This window comes from Protopterus annectens, chromosome 6.part1 (assembly GCF_019279795.1).
Source record: "Protopterus annectens isolate FY-2018-M chromosome 6.part1, PAN1.0, whole genome shotgun sequence".
NCBI lineage: Eukaryota > Metazoa > Chordata > Ceratodontiformes > Protopteridae > Protopterus > Protopterus annectens.
In genome coordinates, this window is record NC_056738.1 from 377,431,041 (window position 1) to 377,456,629 (window position 25,589).

The window sequence follows — 25,589 nt, forward strand, 5'->3', positions numbered from 1 at the left end:
AATCAGTCTTTTTTGCCCCGTCTGCACCACTTACTACCTATTTATTCCAACTCTAAGACTGCACAATCCCTGAGGAAAGGGCATATCCCAGAACTAGTGACAATCTGTATAGTCAAGCAAAGTGTGTTGACAATACAGAGGTCAATTTTAGGTAAAATCAACTTATACTCACGCTACTATATCTGTATCTGTATCAATATCAATATCTATATCTATCTACCTATATCTATCTATCTATCTATCTATCTATCTATCTATCTATCTATCTATCTATCTATCTATATGTGGAATCATAACTTCTTGTTGAAACAGCAAATCATGAATCCAGAAATGATCGAACACTGCCCATCAAAATGCAAAATCATCAATCTGCAAATGATCAAAAAACAAGTAAAAGAATCCCACACCCCCTGCTAATTATATATGTCAACTTCAAGATCGCACAACAGCGGGAAAAAGGTGTATTCCTTGATCCCCATGATCTGTTTCTAAAACGTTCATATTTTTCTAACAGCTGATTTTCAATCAGCTTTAATGGCTTTACTACCATCTATGAAAACACACATTAATGAAAAGTTATGATTCCATATATGGAAACAAACACTGATGAAAAGTTATGGCTTATTTTATATATATATATATATATATATATATATATATATATATATATATATATATATATATATGTTTGCCTTCGTGAGTGTGAATGTGTGTGTGTGTGTGCGTGTGTGTGTGTGTGTGTGTGTGTGTGTGTGTGTGTGTGTGTGTGTGTGTGTGTGTGTGTGTGTGTGTGTGTGTGTGTGGGCTCAAAAGATAAACCCACCACCATAAATAGCACAAGTAACCAAAAACTGTGGATAATGCTACTCAACGCCAGAAGTCTAAACCTCAAAATTCACACACTCGAGGGACTCCTCATTATGGAGAACATCGACATCTGTGCAGTAGCAGAAACCCGGTTTAAGGCTCCTGAGAGCACCCCAGCACTACTAGGCTATAACTCATACCATACCTTTCAGCCACAGAACCAGGACTGAAACACAAAAGGCGGGGGTGTATCCATATTCATCAAGGATACCCACACCTCCAGGTTAGTGGCACAGCACAATGCATCAGAGATCATCCATGTGCAACTAACAATGGGCAAAACTGCAATCCAAATTGTAGCTTGCTGCAGATCACCCACCATGGCCCAGGACCCCCATTCCGCATTTCTGGAGACACTGGGAAATATGAAGGTCCTACCAAACACCCTAATACTGGGTGATTTCAATTACCCAAACATAAACTGGGAGAACTACTCAAGTACTAACTCCCTTGCCCAACGCTTTCTAGCATTTATAAACTCGAATGCCCTGGATCAACTGGTCAACAACCCCACCAGAGGGAACAACATTTTGGACCTGGTCATCACCAACATGAGCGACCGGTGTTCCACACAGGAGGTCAACCCCTCACTGGTTAGACAAGACCATAGACTAATCACTCTGGATAGCCTCATTCCGCCCCCACCCCTAATCAAGGAAACCACCATGAAAAACTTTTCAAAAGCAAACCACGTTACTTAAGACCGAGGTGGAAAGGTTTACAGCCCCCATGCTAAAGGACAATGCTGTCCAAGCTGCTGAAACCTTTACAAAGGCACTCTATGAGCATCTGCAGGAATGCATGGATTGTGCTATTCCAAGTAAAACCAAGACTCACTCCTCCAAGAAGAGGAAACCAGTCTGGTGGACCCCTGTCATAAACAAGCTATACAACAGAAGGAGGAAACTAGTACAGAAAAGAGTAAAATCCCAAGAAGGAAAGACATCCCTGATAAGTATCAGCAAGAAACTACGATCCCTCATTAAATCATCCAAGGCTAGTTTCAAAAGAAAAATTGCCAGTGACTCCAAAGATAACCACAAAGCATTCTTTAGCTATGTCAAGAACCTAAATGGAAACTCTCAGATCTGCTCTGTATGCAGAATGGCACAAAATACACTGAACCAACTGATATTGCCAACATTCTGGCAGACAAGTTTAGTGCCAACTTCACCCCCCTCTCACTCCCTAAAGGGCCCATAACCATACCAGAAGAATGTAGGGCCCCGTCAATCACCAACACACAGGTTAAAACAGCCCAATCCAAAGCCAAAAACACAGCTTCAATGGGACCGGATGGTGTCCCAGGCTGTGTCTTACAAGAGCTCCAAAATGAACTAACCCCTCACCTAAACACACTGTTCAAACTCAGCCCCTCTACAGGCTACATACCCACAGAGTGGTGCACAGCAACAGTTATCCCGCTCCACAAAGGTGGAGCCACACCAGACCCCGGGAACTATAAGCCTGACTAGCCTGGTCTGCAAGGCTATGGAACGCATCATCATGGAACTCATTAACAGAGACACTGGGAACCTCCAAACCTTGGACCCTACCCAATTTGGCTTTGTTAAGGGCAGATCATGCCTCCTAAACCTGGTGGACTTCTTTGAGACGGTTACCAAGGGATTAGACGAAAGGAGGTCCACACAGCCTACCTAGACCTTGCAAAGGCTTTTGACACCATTCCCCATTCTAGTATTATAGACAAGCTCACCAGCTTGAACATAAACCCCTATGTCAAAAGATGGATTGCCAACTGGCTCATGGATAGAACCCACATGGTGAGAGTTGCAGGCTCTACGTCCAACTCTAAACTTGTTACAAGTGGCATCCCCCAGGACTCAGTCCTAGGACCCATCCTGTTCGATATATACTTCTCAGAGGTACAGGCAAGCATAGGAGGACTATGGCTGACCAAGTTCGCAGATGACTGCAAACTAGGGGCCATAATTGATTCTCCAGGTGATACAGACACCCTCCAGATGGGTCTCACTGAGACGGGTACCTGGTATCAAAATCATGGCTTCAAGCTAAATACCAAAAAAGTGCATAATCATCCCCTTTGGAAAAAACAAAGTCCCTGTGAACTACCACATAGGTGGTAGTCCCCTAAATACATAAAATGTAATAAGGGATCTGGGGACCCAAGTAGATAGTAATCTCTCCTTTGATAATCATATTGCCAAGGTGGTTAGAAAATCCTTCTATGTGGCCCACCTAATTACAAAATGGTTTGCATCTAGAACAAAATAGGTTATTGTGCCTCTCTACTCATCACTCATTAGACCCATCATAGAATACAACACCCCATTTGGGATGTACCTTACAAGACACCTGCAACAGCTGGAAAGACCACAAAAGTACCTCACCAAGAGGATTACTGGCCTCAAACAGATGCCCTATGCAGCCCGACTCAAGAAACTCCAGCTGTACTCGGTTGCATACCGCTTACTCAGAGGTGATCTCTGCCTGACATACAAGGCCATGTCCAACCCAGAATTGATGGACATGCTCCACCTAAAAAAAAACAAATCCCGGAGAGCCACACGCTGTAGAGATATAAACCTCACCACAACGATAAATAGGACATGCTGGAGGGATAGATTCCTATCACAGAGACTCCTCATGCTTTGGAACAGGATTCCATTATACATCAGGCAGAGCCCCTCTCTAACACTCTTCAAGAGAAACCTTGACTAGATGATGGGAAACAGAAAATTTACCCCCGGGGATCACTGCAGTGGCTCTGCTGGACAGTGGCACAGGGAACTAATCTAAGGGGGTGGCGAAAGCCAACACATTCTGGCTAGGCTTATAAATGCCCTTGGGCAGATAGCCTAGTACTTACCTATGAACCTATGAACCTATTAGTGGGGAATGTGGGGTTCCTGCCCCCTACAAGAACACTGTTTCCTTTTTTTAAGTTTATTTTCCGTTTGTTGTAGTGTTTGATTAATGGGTCCGTATATTATAAAACTCACAAAAAAATAAACCAACTACTTAAATCAACAAAAAAGGCAAAGAAACAGAAAAACAATCAGCACTTTAATGACAAAGAAAGCACTTTTGTTAGGTATGTTACCAAACATCTTCAGACAAAATTCAAAAGTATTATGGGCCATTAAATACTTTGCCTAAACAATCATGTGCTGTAAGAAATAGTCACATGTTACTCTGAAAATAGATCATATGATTCATAAGAGAAGTAGGTCATATGATTCATCATAGAAAGCAGATCATGGTATAAAACAAAAACATTCACATAAACGAAAACATTTTTTTTTGTTGTTGTTGATGCTTCTTGATATAAACAACTATTATAAAAAACTATTACTGTAAACATGAAAACTACAATTTCACATGTAATTTCACAAATAAGTGTGCATAAAAATAACATTAAAAACAATTAGAAAAATAGATGAACACTAGTTAAAAATACTAGCCATCACAAATCCCTGAACAATATTAACATTGCGAAATATAATGACCACAAGTGATGGTGAAAAACAATTCTTCATCTTAACAAACTTTTAAGTTTCAACACACTAACCAAGGGACAGATGTCATTAAGCCCAGGTAACTCATAAGCCTGGCATCTAAGTTGCCAGTTTAATTCTAGCAACTCCAATTTCAAAGAAAAGGGCCCTCCCCTCACATCTGTAACTACTTGATCAATCACTCGAAAAACAAAGGAGTGACCTGGGTGCAAGATAACATGGTTGGCTAAGGCATTCTCGGTCTTCCCTTTACTTATACTGTAAATATGTTCATATAACTGTTCTTTGAACTTTCAATCCATCTTACCAATATAAAAACATGGGCAGGCTTGACATTTAGCTAAATAAATCACACTGCAAGAATTGCAGTTAAACCTGCCTTTTGTCTCATATCTTCAATCCCTTATCACAAAAGTATTGCCCACTTCAGTATGTCTACAATAAGGGCATGCTTCACATTTGAACATCCCTTTTATTCCGGGGCGAGGTCTACCATCAAATTCCAACATTTTTTTTTTAATTTTGACCCCTTTTGAAATCAAATGTAGGTTTAAAATTCTCTAGTCCATAAAAGGCCACATCCGATGTAAGAAGACCCCAATTCTTCATGATAATCTGTTAAATTCCAAGGGCATCCATACTGTAAGCTGTAATAAACAAAGGAGCACTAGCAATGGATGTATCTACTGTGTGCTTTGTATGCTCATGTTGGCCATATGGTACTTGGGGGCAAGCTGGATCATGTAAAATTGCTTTATAAAAGCCTTGTGTCTATTTTAAAACCATTTCTTGCCTTAATTCATCCAATAACTCTAAGGGGTATCCCCATTTTAAAAACATGTTGACCAAGAGGTCACATTCAATCAAAAAGTCAGTCTGTGCACAAACCATTCTAGCTGCCTGCACAAGCTGACCCTTCACCATTGACCTCTTTTATTGAATCGGGTGGGCACTGGAATAGTGTAAGAAAGAATTTGAATATGTTGCTTTTCTGAAAATTCTAGCTTTATACCCTTTATTAACATGATCCTTCATGAATTCAGTGTCCAAATAGGAAATTGAATCTTTACTAAATGAATGAGTGAAGTTTAAAAATTGGGAGGAGTCATTTAAAAACTGCAAAAATTATTTAGCCTGTGTTTCCTCACCATGGAATAAAACAAAAATGTCATCGGAAAAGCGCATATAAAATTTTACCATGCCTGAAAACAAGTTGTTAGTCAAAACAAACTGTCTTTCCCAAAATACCATGACCAAATTCGCAAAGCTGGCCCTACAAGGGGAGCCCATAGCTACCTCCTTCTTTTGAAGGAAGTAGTTTCCTTCAAACAAAAAATAATTGTTAGTTAAAATAATATTTAATAATTAAATAAATCCAAAACACTGAAGCACCAGAGGAAGACACCAACCAGGAATTAGCGTAAAAAGCCTTTACTCAATGCTTTCGTCTAAAAGACTTCTTCAGAAATATAAATGTACAAACTTTGTAAACACTTATATACAAAAAATCATGTCCCACCCACAATCATAATTGAATAATTAATCAACCAATTAATACAATAAATCAATCATTTAATACAATTAAATTATAAACATATTAAATATATCAACTATAATGTCAGAATGTCAAGATGAAATAAAAATAAAATCAACAATTATGTAAAAAATGTTATATACACAAAAGTATATATATTTATATATATATATATATATATATATATATATATATATATATATATATATATATATATATATATATATATATAAACATATGCATGCTTCTTATCTACAGTCTGTTAAAAACTTTTAATGTTTAATAATTCATTTAGACCTGGGGGAATATCAGACCCCAGTCTAAGCTGCCATAGTGAATCTTTCCTTTCGACTCTATTTCTTAAATTACCACCCTTTAAATCAACATCAGTGTGTGCTAAAACACTAAAGGTGATTTTGTTTGTATGAACTACATTCTACAGAATGTTTAAATAAGGCATTCTTGTCATCCTTGATCTTAATAACGTAGTAATGCTCTTTAATACGTTTACTTAAGTTCCTAGTAGTCATACCTACGTAGAATGCAGTGCAACCTGAACATAAGGCAATATATACCACATTGGTGGAATTACAATTAAACCTCCTAGGTACACTAATAGTATGATCTAAATGAGGCAAATTATTGAAAGGTCCTTCATAAATATATCTGCAAACATTACAACAAAAACATTTAAACATAGCCCTAGGCTTATTAGTCTCAGGCATAGATAACAAAGTCTAATTTTTCTCTAACAAACTCTTGATAGTGTTAAGATTTCTTATAAACAAAAATAGGGTTGTTACCTAGAATAGTATGTGGTTCACTATTACCAGAAATAATCTTCCAGTTATTAGTTACTACTGATACTGACTTAATTTTATTACTATCATCATATTAATAATATATTTAGGTGCTGTTAAAAATGAAGTGGAAATGGACTGACCTGTAGTGTTCTTAACACAAAGCTCCTTTTTATAAAAGGGGGAAACTCCAACTCTCTCCTATTTTTGATGTCAGTACTGACTTCTTGAAGTAAAGACAGTGGATACCCTTTACATAAAAATAATTCACTAATAAAATTAAACTCTTCAAAAAATAAATTGTCGTCAGTGGTCATACGAGATGCTCTTATATATTGACCCTTAGGAACATTTCTTTTCATGTATAAGGGATGATTACTACTGAAGTGTAGATAATTATTAACATATGTAACTTTTCTGAAAATTCTACTAGAAAAGTACTTATCTATGGAATTCCATTCCAAACTCACATCCAAGTAGTTTACCTTGTTACAGTAACCACTTAAAGTAAATTTCAAAAAGTCACAACTTGCATTTAGTTTTGCTAAGAAAGTGGAATATTTGTCAAAGGGACATTTAATAATGAAAACCAAATCGTCTATGTATGTGTATGTATTTAATAATTCTTCTAATAACAAAATCTCCTTACTGGTCACATTTCTGAATTTTAACATCGAACAGACCCACTCAACCCCAACATCATGGGGAACTGTGGTATATAGATCTTTCATGTCTGTCATTATTAAGATAAATTCCTTGTCATATACCAAATTATTAACATTCTCTAGGAACAAGAGTCTCTACATATTTGGGGTTCCATGTCAACATATTTTTTTAAACAACTAGCCACGTATTTGGCCAGACGGTATGTGATAGAGTTCCTACTATTCACAATAGGCCTCAAAGGTGGATTAGTCACATCTTTATGTATTTTCGGGATTCCCAATATTATTGGAATTTGCGGAGCTGGCATGGAAAAATAATTATATATATCAATATTAAATCTAGATTCAATAAACAAATCATTCACATAAAATTTTAACCTGTTATAAGCTATATTCAATTCATTCAAAAAAACAAGCACATAGTTGTTGGCATTGGATAACATTTCAAGCATTTTACTACTATATTCTGTTTCCATGAACACAAGCCCACCCTCCTTGTCCAGTTTCATAATGCGCACTTCACTTGTTTTTAACAACTGCAAACCTTTCCAATCATTCAAAGAAAAATTACTTAAGTCCTTAAAACTGGAATTCACCAAAGAAAACATGTTTCTAACATCCACCTCACAAATTTGTTCAAATAAGGAAATAACAGGAATCAGCGGTGGATTAAACACACTTGCTACCCTGAACTCAGATGAATTGAAAGGTACATCTCTTAGTAAATATTGCAAATTCAGTTTACGAGTGAATAACTTCAGATCAATTAAAGTCCTAGCTAAATCCTCACATTGAGATGGCACAAAAGTCAAACCTTTGGCTAAAGTATCAGCCTAGGCGACATCCACATTCAAACAGAACAATTAAAAATGTTGAAATCCCCCTCCATGTTTTTAATGATGTTAACACAAGTCTCACCTTCAAGGTTCTCAATTAAGTTATCTGGTGTAATACCACAATAGTCATTCATCTCCTCGTCTTTCCCCAGTTCCATTGATTCTTGTGCCAATTGTTGTTCCTCCCATTCTGACGAAAATCCTGGTTGGACTTCTGTTGAAAATTTGAACGATTTACCCATTGCCCCCCATTTCCTTCATTATTTTGGTTATTTTAATTGTTATTTTGGTTGCAAATACGTTTGCTGCATCTAGGCCCACTCACAGCTTCCTCAGCCTCCAAAAGGCAAAGAAACAGAAAAACAATTGGCACGTTAATGACAAATAAAGTAAGCGGTTTTGTTAGGTATGTTACCAGACTTCTTCAGACAAAATTCAAAAGTGCAATGGACCGTTAAATACTTTGCCTAAACAATCATGTGATGTAAGAAATAGTCACATGTTACTCTGAAAACAGATCATATGATTCATAAGAGAAGTAGGTCATATGATTCATCATAGAAAGCAGATCATGGTATAAAACAAAAACATTCACATAAAAACATTTTTTTGTTGTTGTTGATGCTTCCTGATATAAACAACTATTATAAAAACTATTACTGTAAACATGAAAAATACAATTTCACAAGTAATTTCACAAATAAGTGTGCATAACAAAATAACATTAAAAACAATTAGAAAAATAGATGAACAATAGTTTAAAAATACTAGCCATCACAAATCCCTGAACAATATTAAAATCGTGAAATATAATGACCACAAGTGTGTTAAAACCGATTCCTCATCTCAACAAACTTTTAAGTTTCAACACACTAACCAAAGAACAGATGTCATTAAGCCCAGGTAACACATAAGCCTGGCATCTAAGTTGGCAGGTTAATTCTAGCAACTCCAATTTCAAAGAAAAGGGCCTCCCCTCACATCTTTAACTACTTGATCAATCCCTCGATTGCTTTTCTGTTTCTTTGCCTTTTTTGTTGATTTAAGTAGTTGGGTCAATATACTGAAAGGACAAATTAGTGAAATCTGACTTTTCAATATAGCTCCTGGATAGGTGTGTGTGTGTGTGTGTGTGTGTGTGTGTGTGTGTGTGTGTGTGTGTGTGTGTGTGTGTGCGCATGTGTTAATACATACACACACACACACACACACACACACACATATATATATATATATATATATATATATATATATATATATATATATATATATGTATATGTATGTGTGTGTGTAATATATGGTTTACCAACAAAATATCGAAGGAAAAACATTTTTTAAGCAAAAGTCCTAACTACAATGTCAAAAACAAAATCAAATTCTAGCCTAAATGTCAAATGTCAGAAACATTTGACATACCAGACTTCTGGTTTCGAAAGTTTGTATGTCCTTTTATGTTTTAACAGGGGAGCAAGCCTCCCTGCACCCCTATATCCCCTGCAAATTATATATACCAGCCTCCAAGAATGCACTACAGTGAAGAAAAGGGTAAATTCCCCGATCTTCACTATACTGTGAACTCCATTCATGATGTTGAACTCATAATAATGAATCAAGCTTTACTTTCATTGTTATGATTTTGTATTATTCCAGTTTGGCATTGTGAAACTTTGAAAACTTACTTTCAGCCACACGATTTTCCAACACCAGCCTTCAAAATTTTTATGGAAAGCCTTTACATATATATATATATATATATATATATATATATATATATATATATATATGTCTATATATATGTATATATATATATATATATATATATATATATATACACACACACACACACACACACACACACACACACACACACACACACGTTTATAAATACATACCCACAAACATGCACACAAACACAGAAACGCACACACATGCGCATCCATTCCCCCTATATCAGCAAATGACAAGTCAAAGGAAGGTTATTCAACTGATGTACACATCAAAAGATGAACAGTGTGGAAGAGCACTATCAGCAGTGAGATTGTAGAATAAAGGAGTATAGGAGGTTCTCCTTCTCCTAGGTATTGTGCATCTTGGACTTAATACACACACACACACACACACACACACACACACACACACACACACACACGTCTGTGTGTGTGTGTGTGTGTGTGTGTGTGTGTGTGTGTGTGTGTGTGTGTGAGTGTGTGTGTGTGTATTTGTGTGTGTATGGGAGATTCAGCCCACCATGTTGAAGATGTAGGGGCAGGCTTGGCCCTTGCAAAAACACTTTTTAACTGTCTTTTATACGTTATTCCTTTTTCTATGATATGGAGTCAAACAAAGTAAATTTTGTTGAACTGCCATATATGCATAACATATATTCACAAGCATGCAAAGTCAGTCAATCATGCACAGGACACACTGTCATGCAATTTATAGGTCATCATTTCAGGTAAGCCATATATTGGACATGCAGAAGAATAGCACAGCATTTGGTGAAAATGCATGCAAATACAGGGAGGATGTATAACCTCTACACAGAAGTCATGCCAGGTGGGAACTGAACCCTAGAAACAGTTGCTGTCTGGATGCAGCACTAAAACCTGTACAGACATATGCAATTACTAATTGTAGTTCTACCAAGATAGTTATTAAAATGGTGTCATTGTCATGAGCCAAAAGCCACTGACCAGCCAAACAGAAGTCTACCATGTGAAGTATACCTAAATGCCTGAGCAGTCTAGACTTAAGGATTCATTGAAATAACCGAAGTACATCAGAAGTCTACCATGTGAGGATATCTAAATGCCTGAGAAGTCTTGACTAAAGGATTCATTGAAATAACTGAAATACATATCTTCACAAGGTCTTACAGAAGTAATGTTGTGATCAATGTGCTGCTTTTTGGAATATATTATCAATAGTTTCAACCTTAAAACCTTAGGGTAGAGGTGCAAGATGATCGCATGTGCAAAACCCCCTTGTTACCAGTGTTACCAGTAACATCTACTTGCTACAATTTAAGCCAACTTTTTTTTAATAATTCAAGCCATTTAGTGCTGTGTGTTTCTTATGCATAAACTTTAGCAACTAGTTGTCTTAAATGTGGCAAGCAGTTTCCTATAGTTTAAGGGAAGAGAAGAGCTTGGTTCCTTTTTGTTTTTTACTCTTAGCTGTGGAAGGAGAGGCAGGGGTGGGGTACAGAAACAGGACCTGATTGTTTCCTGCATTTGTGGAGCAGCAGGTAAGATCACACATCTTATCATCTCTGTTTTATTGGCTCCTAAAAGTTAAAGGGCACCAGATAGAGGAATGACTCCAAGCACTGGCTGAGCCAGGTACACCTCTGATTAAGGTTTATTTCTACAGTATATGGGATTTTGAAGTAGGGATATAGCACATAAAAACAGCAACAATGAACTAGCAACAGCTGGCTCATGCTCAGTATGCAGACATAAAATTACAATACTATGAAGTTGTAGAAAAGGAAATAATATAGTATATACATCAGTTGAAATGTAACTATATGGGGATGGTTATTCACTGTGTTTTTCTTAGCTTTATGTTCTTTAGGTCAAATTAGGATTTTGGGGGCATACCTGTAAATGCCACACTACTAAAAACAAAACACATTGGTAGATGATTCAGTGAAAGGCCATATGGTCAAGTTCCTTTATCTATGAGCATTACAGGGAGAGTTCTCTTTACTCCCAAGATGCTGCAATGCAAGAACTGATTATATATTTATTTGCCTAGATTTGTTTTGCTACACATCCAGCTACCCACTGGGCCTCCACTGCTGGATCTTAGCCTATCCATTCCCTCACGGTGAAGGTCCACTAAGAAACACAGGGACAACAGCTGTCCAGTGAAGCCATCATTCAGGCAGCCATAGCGGTTGTTTGTTCCCTCACTGGCAACCCAAGTATGTGGGCTTTTCCTACAAATCTAGCTCCAGTCTTGAGCAGAGTGTGTATGTGTTATCTCCATCACCCCAGAGCCCTCAATATCTTCCCCATTTGCTTAATTCTACACAGCTGGTATGAAAGCTATGATCATTAAGCTGTGACTGGTGAGGTAACCATGAACTGTCCTAAAAAAGGGCATGATTTGTATATCTACTCCTCCACCAAAGGACTGCAGCATTGGATGGCCTGGTCTGCCACACCTTCCCTATCATAATGGGTGTACCCATCATCCACCAGCAGGTATGTCAGCTGTTTAAGCCACCATTTGAACTCAAGATGCCTGGGTCATAGTCAAGGCTTAATAATTATGTATCACTGAAGCTGGATAAGTGATTATTATATTATTTGACAGAGGTACAGGAGGGGAGCACAAATACGTTCAGCCATTTTTTTTTTATTCTGATTGCCCTAGGTCCCACAACAGATGAATAGAATAAATGACTCTGTGCTGTCATAAAGGGTACTATATCTCCAGAAACAGACCAATCAGTGAGTTTAGTAATAGCAAATGTTTCTACTTAGATAAGTAAGCTGGCACTTATGAATCCTCTAACTGCATTACTAAACTTGGTAAAACTATTCAGATCAATGGCAAAGAAGAATATGAAATTATAATGCATGCCAGTGACTGCAGAGAGCAAATATGCCTGTCAGTGAGGTAATTGTTCATAAACATCCATTACTATTGTAAACATTTAGGTTTATAGATTCATAGGTAGGTACTAGGCTATCTGTCTGAGGGCATTTATAAGCCTAGCCAGAGTGTGTCAGCTTTCGCCGCCCCATTGATTAATTAACTGAGCCTCTGTCAAGAAGAGCCAATGAAGTGATCCCAGGGGTGTATTTTCTGTTACCCATCCACTCATCAAGGTTTCTTTTGAAGAGTGTTAGTGAGGGGCTCTGCCTAATGTAGTTAGGAATTTTGTTCCAAAGCATGGGGAGTCTCTGTGACAGGAATCTATCTCTCCAGCATGTTCTATTTATTGTTGTGGCGAAGTTTAGCTCACTAAAGCGAGTGGCTCGCAGTGACTTGGATTTCTTTAGGTGGAGCATTTCCATCAATTTTGAGTTGGACATGTAAGTCAGGCAGAGATCACCTCTGAGTAAGCGATATGCCACAGAGTACAGCTGGAGTTTTTCCAGTCGGGCTGCATAGGACATATGTTTGAGGCCAGTAATCCTCTTGGTGAGGTACTTTTGTGGTCTTTCCAGCTGTAGGTAGTGTCTTGTGAGGTACATCCCAAATGGGGCATTGTACTCTACAATGGGTCTGATGAGTGACGAGTAGAGGGGCACTATAACCTCTTTATTTCTAGCTGGAACCCTTTAGTAATTAGATGGGCTACATAGAAGGATTTCCTAACTACTTTGGCAATATGATTATCAAAGGAGAGATTACTATCTACCTGAGTCCCCAGATCTCTTATTACCTCTTGTGTATTAAGGGGGCTGCCACCTATGTAGTAATTCATGGGTGTTTTATTTTTCCCAAATGAGATGACTATGCATTTTTTGGCATTTAGCTTGAGACCATGACTTTGACACCAGGTGTCCGTCTCAGTAAGGCCCTTTTGGAGAATGTCCGTGTCAGCCAGGGAGTCAATTATGGCTCCCAGTTTGTAGTCATCGGCGAACTTGGTTAGCCATAGTCCTCCTGTGTTTGCCTGTACTTCTGAGAAGTATATGCCGAACAGTAGGAGTCCCAGAAACGAGTCTTGTGGGACACCACTTGTGACTGGTTTAGAGTTGGACCTGGAGCCCACTATTCTTACCGTGTGAGTTCTGTCTGTAAGCCAGTTGGCAACCTATCTTGTGACGTAGGGGTTTATCTTCAGGCTGGTGAGTTTTTCTATAATTCCCAAGTGGGGAATGGTGTCAAAAGCCTTGGCGAGGTCAAGATAGGCTGTGTGAACCACCTTCCCCTCATCTATGGCCTTGGTGACTGTCTCGAAGAAGTCAACCAGGTTTAGTAGGCATGATCTGCCCTTAACAAAGCCGAACTGGGTCGGGTCAAGTGTTTGGAGGTTCCTAATGTCTTTGTTAATGAGTTCCATGATGATGCGCTCCATAGTCTTGCAGACCAGGCGAGTCAGGCTTATGGAGAGATAGTTACCAGGGTCAGTTGTGGCCCCTCCTTTTTGGAGCAGAATAACCGTTGCTGTGCACCATTCTATGGGCACATAGCCTGTGGAGAGGCTGAGGTTGAACTGTGTGTTTAGGTGGGGGTTTAGTTCGTTCTGTAGTTCATGCAAGACACAGCCTGGGACACCATCTGGCCCCATTGACGCTGTGCTTTTGGCTTTTGAAAGGGTTGTTTTCACCTGTGCATCTGTGATTTCTGGGACACTACACTTTTCCAGTATTGTTATGGGCCCTTTTGGGGGTGAGAGGGGGGGGGAGTTTGCACTAAATCTATCTGCCAGGATGTTGGCAATATCAGTAGGTTCAGTATATTTTGTGTTATTTTGCACTAACTCAGAGCATATCTGCGAGTTGCCACTTAGATTCTTGACATAGCTAAGGAAGGCTTTGTGGTTATCTTTCGAATCCTTGGCTATTTTTCTTTCGAAGTTAGCCTTGGATGATTTTATGAGGGACCTTAGTTTCTTACTGATACTGATCAGGGATATCTTTCCTTCTTGGGATTTGCTTTTTTTCTGAACTAGTTTCCTCCTTCTATTGTATAGCCTGTTTATGGCAGGGGTCTATCAGACTGGATTCCTTCTCTTAGGGTAGTGAGTCTTGGTTTTGCTAGGGATGGCACGATCCATGTATCCTTGTAGGTGCTCATAGAGTGCATTTGTAAAGGTTCCTGCATCTTGGACACTATTATCCTTTAGCGTGGGGGCTGTGAAACTTACCACCTCTGTCTTAAGTAAGGTGAAGTTTGCTATAGAAAAGTTTTTCACTGTGGTTTCTTTGGTTGGGGGTGGTGGTGTGGCGTGGACATCCAGAGTGATTAGTTTATGGTTTGATCTAACCAGTGATGGGTTGACCTCCGGTGCGGAACACCTGTCACCCATGTTGGTGATGACCAGGTCCAATATGTTTTCACCTCTGGTAGAGGAGTTTACCAGCTGATACAGGGCATTTGAGTTGATAAATTCCAGGAAGCACTGGACCTGGGAGTTTGTACTGGAGTAGTTTTCCCAGTTAACAGTAGGGTAATTGAAATTGCCCAATATCAGGGTGTTTGGTAGGACCTTCATGTTTTCCAGTGTCTTCAGAAAGGCGGAGTGGTGGTCCTGGGTCATGGAGGGTGATCTGTAGCAGGCCACAATTTGCATTGCAGATTTGCCCGATGTTAGTTGCACATGGATGATCTCAGAGGTATCATGCTGCGCCACTAACCTGAAGGTGTAGGTATCCTTGATGAATATGGATACACCCCCTCCTTTTGTGTTTCGGTCCATGTTCTGTGGCTGAAATGTGTGGTATGAGTTATAGCCCAGTAGTGCTGGGGTGCTCTGTGGAGCCTTGGACCAGGTTTCAGTTACTGCACAGATGTCGACATTTTCCATACTGAGGAGTGCTTTGAGCGCATGCATTTTGAGATTTAAACTCCTAGCGTTGAGTAGCATAACCCTCATTTTTTTATTTGTTCTGTTTATGGAGATGGATTTGACTTTTGAGCCTTACCTAAAAAATGCACTATGGGGCAGCAAGAGCCTTGGCCAGTAATCGAAAGCCTAGGGGTGACAGGCTTGTCGAGCATGTCGTCCCAGGCTGACAGACACTGGATCTCCTTTGAATGACACCAGAAGCTTAGCCAATTGTTGAAATTGATCATTTTCTCTTTATACTGCAGTATCATTCTTGGTGAGGGCAAGATGCTACTCAGGGTCAGGGTCATAACCACCTAGGCTACATGATCAGAGAGCTCTTCCATGTCTCTTTTCATGTAGTCCAAGGAGGTACATCTCAGGTCATTCACACCAACATGAACAATGACAGAGTCATATTTGTACTAGTTCTGGAGTGATCTGAGTGCTTGTGTTATGTGGTGGATCCCGACAGGCAACTAACAGTAACCTTCTCCTTGTCCAGCCTAGTGAGTGGCACATCAGTGTACCTGACTATAGAGTTGCCTACTACTAGTGTGTTAGGTATGTTATTTTGCCTTAACGGCTGTGATTGTGCGGCACACTGATTTTGTGTTTTATGTGTTGTCTGGTTTGTGATGGGAGGTGCAGGTTTTTTGGGTATCTACTTTGGAGGTCTCTGATGCTTTTGCAGGTTTTTATTTAGAGCCTCCGAGTATGATTTTGTGTATTTATGTGTATTTTTTGCCAGTGCTGGTTTAGTATGTCTATGTGAGACTGGAGGTGTGGTGCAAGTGTTAACCTTCTCCTCATGACTGCCTGTTCCAGTCTTGGGTGGAGAGAGCTTAGCCTCCAATTTAGCTATATAATTGCATCTCTCGCATATGTTAATGTTTTGTGGCAGGAGGAGAGGGTTGTCTGTGTACATGAGGCAGTTGTAACATTGCCTCAGGATACCCAGGTTCACCAGCTGGACTGGAGAGTATACCTGAAATTGCCCTTTGGTCATGCCTGAATAGTAGGGTGAGCTGCTTAGTCGCTTGGTTGGTGAGGGGTGAATAATGAGCCTTGCCCTGCTGGACAATCAAGTGACATTACCTGTCAGTGAGGTAATTGTTCACAAACATCCATTATCATTGCAAACATTTATGTGACATTACCTGTCAGTGAGGTAATTGTTCACAAACATCCATTATTATTGTAAACACTTGTGACATTACCTGTCAGTGAGGTAATTGTTCACAAACATCCATTACCATTGTAAACATTTATGTGACATTGCCTGGCAGTGAGGTAATTGTTCACAATTATACAATGACCCCCCATTAAATATTCAAAAACATGCATGCTGTTTGGTCAGCCTGCATGTTGTAAATCAGAGTTATAGTAATGGAAAAAGGTCCGGTCGCCCGGACTTTTTCCATTACTATAACTCTTTTTTTTTACAGCAACGGAGAACGCAAGATCTCCGTTGCTTCACACTGTCACGCTATGTTAAACGAGTTTAACATAGCGAGACAGCTTTAAAAAAGCAACAGAGATTCTCCGTTGCTTTTTTTAAAGCTGTCACGCTATGTTAAACTCATTTAACGTAGCAAAACAGTTTTTAAAAAGCAACGGAGATCTTGCTTTGTCCGTTGCTTTTTTCTAAACTGTCTTGCTATGTTAAATGGGTTTAACATAGCGAGACAGCTTTAAAAAAGCAACGGATATTCTCCGTTGCTTTTTTAAAGCTGTCTCGCTATGTTAAACTCATTTAACATAGTGAAACAGTTTTTAAAAAGCAACGGAGATCTTGCTTTCTCCGTTGCTTTTGCCCACAGCTCTGATGTACTGCGTAGGCATGCGCATGCGCAGTACATCAGAACTGCTGCAGAATACCAGACAGCTGCTGAAGGGCAGCAAGGAGGCATTATACAATGCCATTATTTAAGAAAAGTAATTATTTTTTTTCTTAAATAATGTCATTGTATAATAGCAATAACCCACTTCTGGGTGTGGGTAATGCTGGATTTACCCACAGTTGGCTTTGTTTGGCCACTCGGGCTTCGCCCTCATGACCAAAACACACCAACCATGGGTAAATCCAGCATTACCCACACCCAGACATGGGTTATTGCTATAATATCCAATACCATTGTAAACATTTATGTGACACTACCTGGCAGTGAGGTAATTGTTTGGAATCCAAAGGCTGGCAGTGAAAACAATCAGACCAAAATCCACAGATACAAAGTTTAATAGTAAGCGCTTTTGTTTGGTATAAGAGACAAACTTCATCAGACAAATTAGATTACACAAAGATTGCCTTTTATGCATGCATCACCATTTTTTAAAATTTAAAAAAAAATCAGCAGCCAATAAAATTCCACTACTAATTCCACTGAAAACTAAACCATTATATGTATTTATACAAGTTCTTATTTATCACTTTATAACATTACTACACATAAATACACATATTTATATCATTTTTAAAACACATTAATGTGCAGAAATGACATTTTATATATATATATATATATATATATATATATTATATATATATATATATATATATACACACACACACACACACACACACACACACACACACACACACACACACACATGTCTAAATCACTTATCATATACTTTCATCTTTAAAAAACTACTAATACAGATAGTATAATTTAAACCGGGGGGGGGGGGGACCCTGAGTTTAAATACACCTGCCACCATGTTTTGTTATTTTCTAAAATTAATTTCCATGGTCCACCCCAAGGATCACTAGGGACTTGATAAACTACTGTAAACTTAAAGCTATGTGTTGGAAATTTATTTACATGTTTAAATAAATCATTTGCTTCCCTATAATGCAAAATATCATAAAGATGTTCCTAAATCCTTTGTGATAGCTTACGCTGGGTCTTTCTAACATAAAATAGTGGACATTCCAAACAGAATGCAATATGCACTACCCTCTGGGTATAACAACTATATTTTCCCCCTAATAGGAATATTTTTTTTCCTATATTAATGCTAGACCTACTAAACACATGCTTGCATTGGTTGCACATACCACAGGGACTCATTTTTCCTAAATGATAATTTTGTCATTGTTGTTCTAAAATATTTTTAACATTAGAGTCCCTCCTAGAAACAATATTAGGGCTTGTTCCAGCTTTTCCAGCCAGATCGTCATCCATAATGATGATATTCCAATTTTTATATAATATCTCTGTAATGATGTTACTACTCTCATGGTAGGTAGTAACCAAAGGACAGAATAACGCTCTCTTGCATCTTACTACTACACTACCATTATTCTTATTATCATGTATGTCAATCATATTGATATCATCTCTGTCTCCATTTTCTATGGCAGATGTCCCCTGGCTAAGTAATGGCTTACAAAAACCCCGGTTTCACTTACCTATAACTTCATTTTGAGTTTGGTTAACAATTCTCAGGGGATAACCTCTATTATAAAACATTTCTGACATGTAGGTATATTCTGCCAAAAAAAAAAATCATTGTAATCTGAAACCATGCGTGCTGCCCTGACCATTTGTCCCTTAACAACACCACACTTTACGTGTATAAGATGATTACTAGAATAATGTAGGTAGGTGTTTAAATGAGTTGGTTTTCTAAAGAAGGTTGATTTTAACCCTGAACCATCCTCATATTTTGATATACAAGCATCTAAGTAAGCTACTGTATTAATACTGACTGTGTGAGTAAACTTTAAAAAATTGGTAGAACCATTTATATATTCGATAAAATTCTATATTTCAGATAAAGGTCCACACCAAGCCAACAACAAATCATCCAAATACCTTGCATACGTCTTGATATATGAATAACAGAGACTTGGATACAAAAAATTACTTTCCCACCATACCATGATGATATTTGCAAAAAGGGAGCCACAGGCAGCACCCATGGCTACAACTTCCGGAAAGTGTGTCCCTCAAAATATATATAGTTGTACCTAAAGACCAATTCCATGAGCTGGCAATAAACATTGATGGTTTCCTGGCTTAATTTCATAACTTCATGTAAGTATATAGCAAAGTATTCCAACCCCTGTTCATGTGGTATACAACTGAACAGGTCCTTATCATCAATGGTTATAAAAATACCATCAAATAATATCAAATCATTACACTTGGTAAGAAATTGCCAGGAATCAGGGCACAAATTAGGAAATTTGCTAACTTTTGATTTTAACTGTTTATCTAAATATTTAGCAATATAACTTGTTTTTGACCTACCAGAATCTGCTAGAGGCCTTAGCGGTGGATTCATAAGTTCTTTATGTATGTTAGGGACCCCGAATATTGTCAGGGTCCTAGGCCATTCATTAATCATATAAATATATTCATATACTGATATCTGGTCTTGGGAAAGCATATCTGCTAATTTCCAATCCACTCTTTTGTATCCCACTTGTACTTCATTGTTAGAAACCTCCTCGTATGTACCGCTATATAACATCTCAAACATTTTTTGAACACACACATCATATTCAATTATTACAATACCACCACCTTTGTCGGGACGCATGAACCTAAGTTCGTGGAGAGCCTTAATACATTTTAATAATATTTTCTCCTAATTGGACAGATTCTCCATTCTATCAGTATGTGCCAAATAATACCTGAAATCAATTTCACATATTTGTTCAAACACTTTTAATGTATGATGTACCTCTGGATTAAAAACACTTAGTACACTGATATTAATGCCATTTGCCACTGCCTTTTGTTCCTGTTTAAACATAACATGTAAATTCAAGTTTCGGATATACACCTTTAAATCACATATTAAACACACCAGATCAACTGGTTGACTGGGAACAAATGTATACCCTTTGCTAAATACATCTGCATATGCTGAGGTAAATGTTACTGGACTGTAATTGTATATTTTAAAGTCATGGGTTCCATTTTCAATTACATTGCAAGCATGTTGGACTGTCACCTCTGTCAATTGTTGTTGTACCCATTCCTGTACTGAAACCTGTTCCTGCAGGTTGTTTGTGGGTAAGGGCCCTGATTTTGCTGTCTCCGATTTCTTATTCTTTCTGACCTCCAAACTACTGGTTAGTCTAAAAGGGACTGCATCATTATCATCAGTGTCTTCTTCCACCGTATCCAAATATTGTTGCTTATATCTATTACCCCGTGTAGTTTGACCCAGTGGAGGTAAAGGATAAGCTTTGCCTTGCTGATATGCTAGTTTGCCTCTAGGAAGTTTCTTACCTTTACATTGCAGTATAGTGTTACAAAGTATATCAATGTCCCCTAAAATATTGTCATATTGCAGTTTATGCTCTAGAAATAAATTGTTACTTACTATTTTATTGTCAATTTGTTATATCTCCACATATAATTCCTCCATCGCTACAACTCACAGCCATGTCTATCAAACATGGCAAGGAGCTCTTGATGTAACAGGGAATGTCATTTTAACTCCATAGGGAATTTCCACACTATTTTATGCTATTATCACACAAGCATGCAACGAACACAGCTGTTGTAGTGCAGTGAACAGGCGGAGAACATGTGCCTGCAGTCATGCACTCACCTTCTGCAGCACCCAGCCCTGTTCAGTTGATGCTCCTCTGCAGCCTCCATTCTCTTCATTGCACACTTAAAACACTGTACATAGTACAAGACAATAGTAGTACCCAATACTCTCTGACCCAGTCTATTGAGCCTCTGGCTTCCATTGTCAAGGCTCTTCCTTAATGATGCTACTGCTGCCAGTATTGAACATGCTAGTTGCATAATTCAACACATGGCATAATTCATATCAAGCATCCACCTTCTCCAAAGGGCTAGTCTTCTGGATCAGCAACTGCACCTTGATGATCCTGTGCAAGAAAAACATGATGCCATGACAGTTCCTAAAATAGTTATGACACTTAGTTAACCAGTGGATATACGGGTCTGTGATGCGAGCACAGGAAACTACTAAATGCAGCACTGTGGAGATAGTTAGTGTGCTGTGTAGCTTGGGAGATGATTTGCACCAACTGCTTCCACAGGAGATCCAGACTATGGCTGTGGAAAGGTCTGGATGTATGGTGGTCGGGCATAGGCTACACAGACCACTTGTGCAGTGGCATGAGTGTCACCTGTAGGTAGACTGCCTATCCCCCCATTGTGGGCGATGTCATTTCCACACATGCATAAAAATGGTCCCATAATTCTTCTCCTTCCCTGCCATGGACCAGATCAAGGCTGACCCTTTAAGCTAACATAGTGGGCACTAATTATTGTTATGTCATGGCAGCACAACTGCACACTGGAGAAGTAATCTATGACTCCCCAAAGCATCACAGAATATGTGGCTTTTGTGTTCACCTCACGAGACCCTATCAAACATTATAGTTTGCAGATACTTGCCACTGTATCCCTCTACTTATCCAAGTGACAATGACTGTGCACTGCTCACTCTTTTATCTGTGTGAGTATGGTTATGTCTGATGCACAGCATGGCCTGTCCATAAACTGTCCTGTGTATCATTTTATTTTGTGTTGCCTGCACCATTCCCCATAGCTGTGGACCAGATACCACACCTTAGGCCGCGCTGTAATGTATTGAATCCGTCTCTGTGCTGGGCAGGGCTGTGCTGCTGCACATTCCACCCTGACTCTCCACCTTGACCTTGTGCTGTTGCTATGACTTGTATGGCGGGCCCAGCCATTATGTTCCACTGCTGCTCCATATTTTTTTGTAACACCTCATTGTGTAGCATGGCACACATGACAAATATCTTTCTGTATATGTCTAGACTGTTGAATGATGAGTGAAGGCATGATGACAGTTTAACAGATAGTTTATTTTACACCTGACATAGCTGCTTCTGCATGCACATTCTATATCTTACTTCTAACACATGCTCAGTACAGTTAACTTAATACCACCCCCAAACCTGGAAAGTTCCTTAAACTACAGTGGCTGATAAGGTACAGGAAAGCATAGCATAGCACACTGTTCTACACAGACCATATAAAAGTGCCCCTCCTGAGGTAAAAATGGGAAGTATCCCTTTAGTAGACTGTATAATTGATACATTATGCTTGGGTTTCTGCACAGGATGTGTTGTACACTTTTTCCTGCATAGTCTGAGAGAGTATATTAAGATCATCTAGCAGGGATCTATGGTATAGCCAGCAAGACACAACAAACAACATATTATATTTGGCCTATTCCCTTCATACGTGGCACCTAAATGCATAGGCCTGTCTACCTGGCATACATGTGTACACCTATCAGCCAGCTGACGTTGTGGGAAGCCCTGTTTCTGGAATCACTGGTATGTAGTTAGAGGTATGTCAGATTTGTGAATCATGCTCTGCTCAGGTGGTTCACAGCTACATTATAAATGATACTCTGACTATTACAAATCACCTGAATTTCTGAGATTTGATACCTTTCCTGCTTATGTATTGCATGCACAACCTTCAATGATTGCTCCTAACACATGCTGCTGCTATTTCTAACATGGTTCCCATCATGCACCTCATAAATCTTAGCAGTCAGAATGGCTATATACCACCATTCTACATGTTTCTGAATCAGCAATTTTGGATTTGCTCATTTGCATAATCTGTGTGGTTAATTTACATTAGGCTCCTCATTTGCATGCTGTTATGCTCTAATCACCATACATTGCATACTGCTCTGTTTCAGTAAAGCATCCTTTTATCTTTGGTACTGCCTTCTTTTCTTGTTTTTTCTTTTATTTGCCTTTGTTTATACATTTTAGTTTGTCCATTCAGTTTGACGGACATTGTTTATTCACATTGTAAAGTATGCCAACAAGTGTAATTATGAAAAAATCAGGTAAAACCACATCACTGAAAGAAAACTTAAAATTGCTATCAGATACATGTTTTTAAACTATTTTGTTAAATTAGACAGTCTGGCTATCACATTTTGTAAGTGAAATTTGACAGCGCTTAACCATAAGACTGCATATATACAGTTTGCATAATGTTTCATTGCATGTACTCACAGTCATGCATTAAAATGCCTTTCTCTTTCTATTTCCTAGATACGTTTGCTAGTAAAGTAGCTGCCATTCAGGACCAGTATGCAGATGCTTCCATTGGCAATGTGACAGGCAGTAATGCTGTCAATGTCTTCCTAGGCATTGGGTTGGCTTGGACTATCGCAGCTATCTACTGGGGCAGCAAGGGGGAACCATTCAAGGTGAAAGCTGGCACTCTTGCGTTTTCAGTCACCCTTTACACCATTTTTGCTTTCATAAACATTGCCGTCCTGTTGTATCGTCGGAGGCCCTCTGTTGGAGGAGAACTAGGTGGACCAAGGACTGCTAAGATTCTGACTACTCTTCTCTTTGTATTACTGTGGCTGATGTACATTCTGCTTGCGTCTTTGGAAACCTACTGCCACATAAAAGGATTTTAGACCTGTCTCACCCCTCCCCACCCCTGCCAAGGACCTGATAATTAGAGCTAGTACTGTAATTATCCTCCATACTTTCCAATACTACTTGTATGGTGTTGGGGGAGGGGAACCAACTTGCTTACAACTAAGCTGAAGAACTTAATGACAGTTTTAAAGACATATATAATTAGGAAGCTTCCTCCAATAGCTGATGAGGATGGAACCATAAACACTTCAAGGATTTTTCCTCCATTTTTTACACTAGATACAGAGACAAATGATGTCTGTAGGCACTGCAGTCAGGTTTGCTTTAAATGGTAAGGCATTTGAAATAAAGGAAGCCATGATGGAACTAGGGGTAGCTCATAAACACAGTGAAGAGAAATATAGTTATGAATGCCTGTAGAAGAACTTATGTCACTTCTTTGACAGACAGAGGAATACATGTTTCTAATATTACTTTCAAATTGCAGGAAGCTAGGGTTGGTTTTAATTGTCCATTGTTTTCTTTTTCACCAGCATAACATTTTTCAAAAGTGCCAGCATTTCAACAAGTTATGAGACGACATCAGAAATGAATCATTGTCATATGATTCAGCTCACATTTTCCTGCATTACCCAGTATATGCTGTTTACCTTGCTAGAAAAGGAACCTTGTGTCAGGGATAGCACTTACAAGCTCATTTGGGAACAGGCACATTATCCATCTAATAAAATAAGGAGGTGGCAACCAGGCACAGTTCCTGACAGTGCAGCATTGCTTGATGAATGGATTTCATGCTCACTAGATAGCGATATGTCTGTTTGCAGTACATGAGAGCAAAAATCATTAAGAAAGGGAGGTAACTGTGGTTGTTTTGCAAAATGGCTCAGCTGAGGAGACAGCTGAAGCAATAGTAAGCAGCTGTTATGAGCAGGCATAGTTATACCTTATTACTTTCCAGAAAGTAAAATGATGGCATAGATAGGAGCTGCAACATCATGACATGATTGCGTCTTGTAATAGCTGTGTTATTTATGATATTAGGAATAAGGTTACTGGAGAACATATCTCAACCACATTTTCTCTCAGAACCTCTACCTTTAGAAATTCTGCATGTCTTAGGAATGCTGGTGTTTAACTGCTGTGTGAAATGCAGTTGTGTTCCTTTTGTACAGTAATACCACTATAAAATAATGAATCTGAAACAAAGTTAAGAACTAGTTGCATAGTATTCTTCAACTATCCCATTGCCTCATGAGTGCAATATACCGGATGATTATGGATCTGCTGATATTTCTTTATCATTATTTATGCAAAGAGAGAACAAGGTTTCTGTGTGTCTCCATCAGAACTCGGTGTCACAATTATGCAATTGTTTTGTAGGTTTTACTGACTGCTCTGCTGCTAGAATTATAGTTGCAAAAGGCACTAAATCCTGGTCATGTTTTCAAAGCAAAACGTTTCCATGATGGATCTAAATGA

General features: G+C 38.7%; 1 protein-coding gene across 2 annotated transcripts in view; it reads left to right on the plus strand.

Annotated features, from left to right (window-relative positions):
• Window positions 1-25,589, plus strand: part of LOC122805570 (sodium/calcium exchanger 1-like) — a 1,812,535-nt gene that overhangs the window by 1,785,842 nt on the left and 1,104 nt on the right. For both annotated transcript variants that reach the window (XM_044075789.1, XM_044075788.1), the window contains one exon: window positions 23,769-25,589. This exon is cut by the window's right edge and continues 1,104 nt beyond it. In XM_044075789.1, the coding sequence (XP_043931724.1) occupies window positions 23,769-24,145 (377 nt within the window). In that variant the 3' untranslated portion in view covers window positions 24,146-25,589. The remainder of the gene's footprint in view (window positions 1-23,768) is intronic.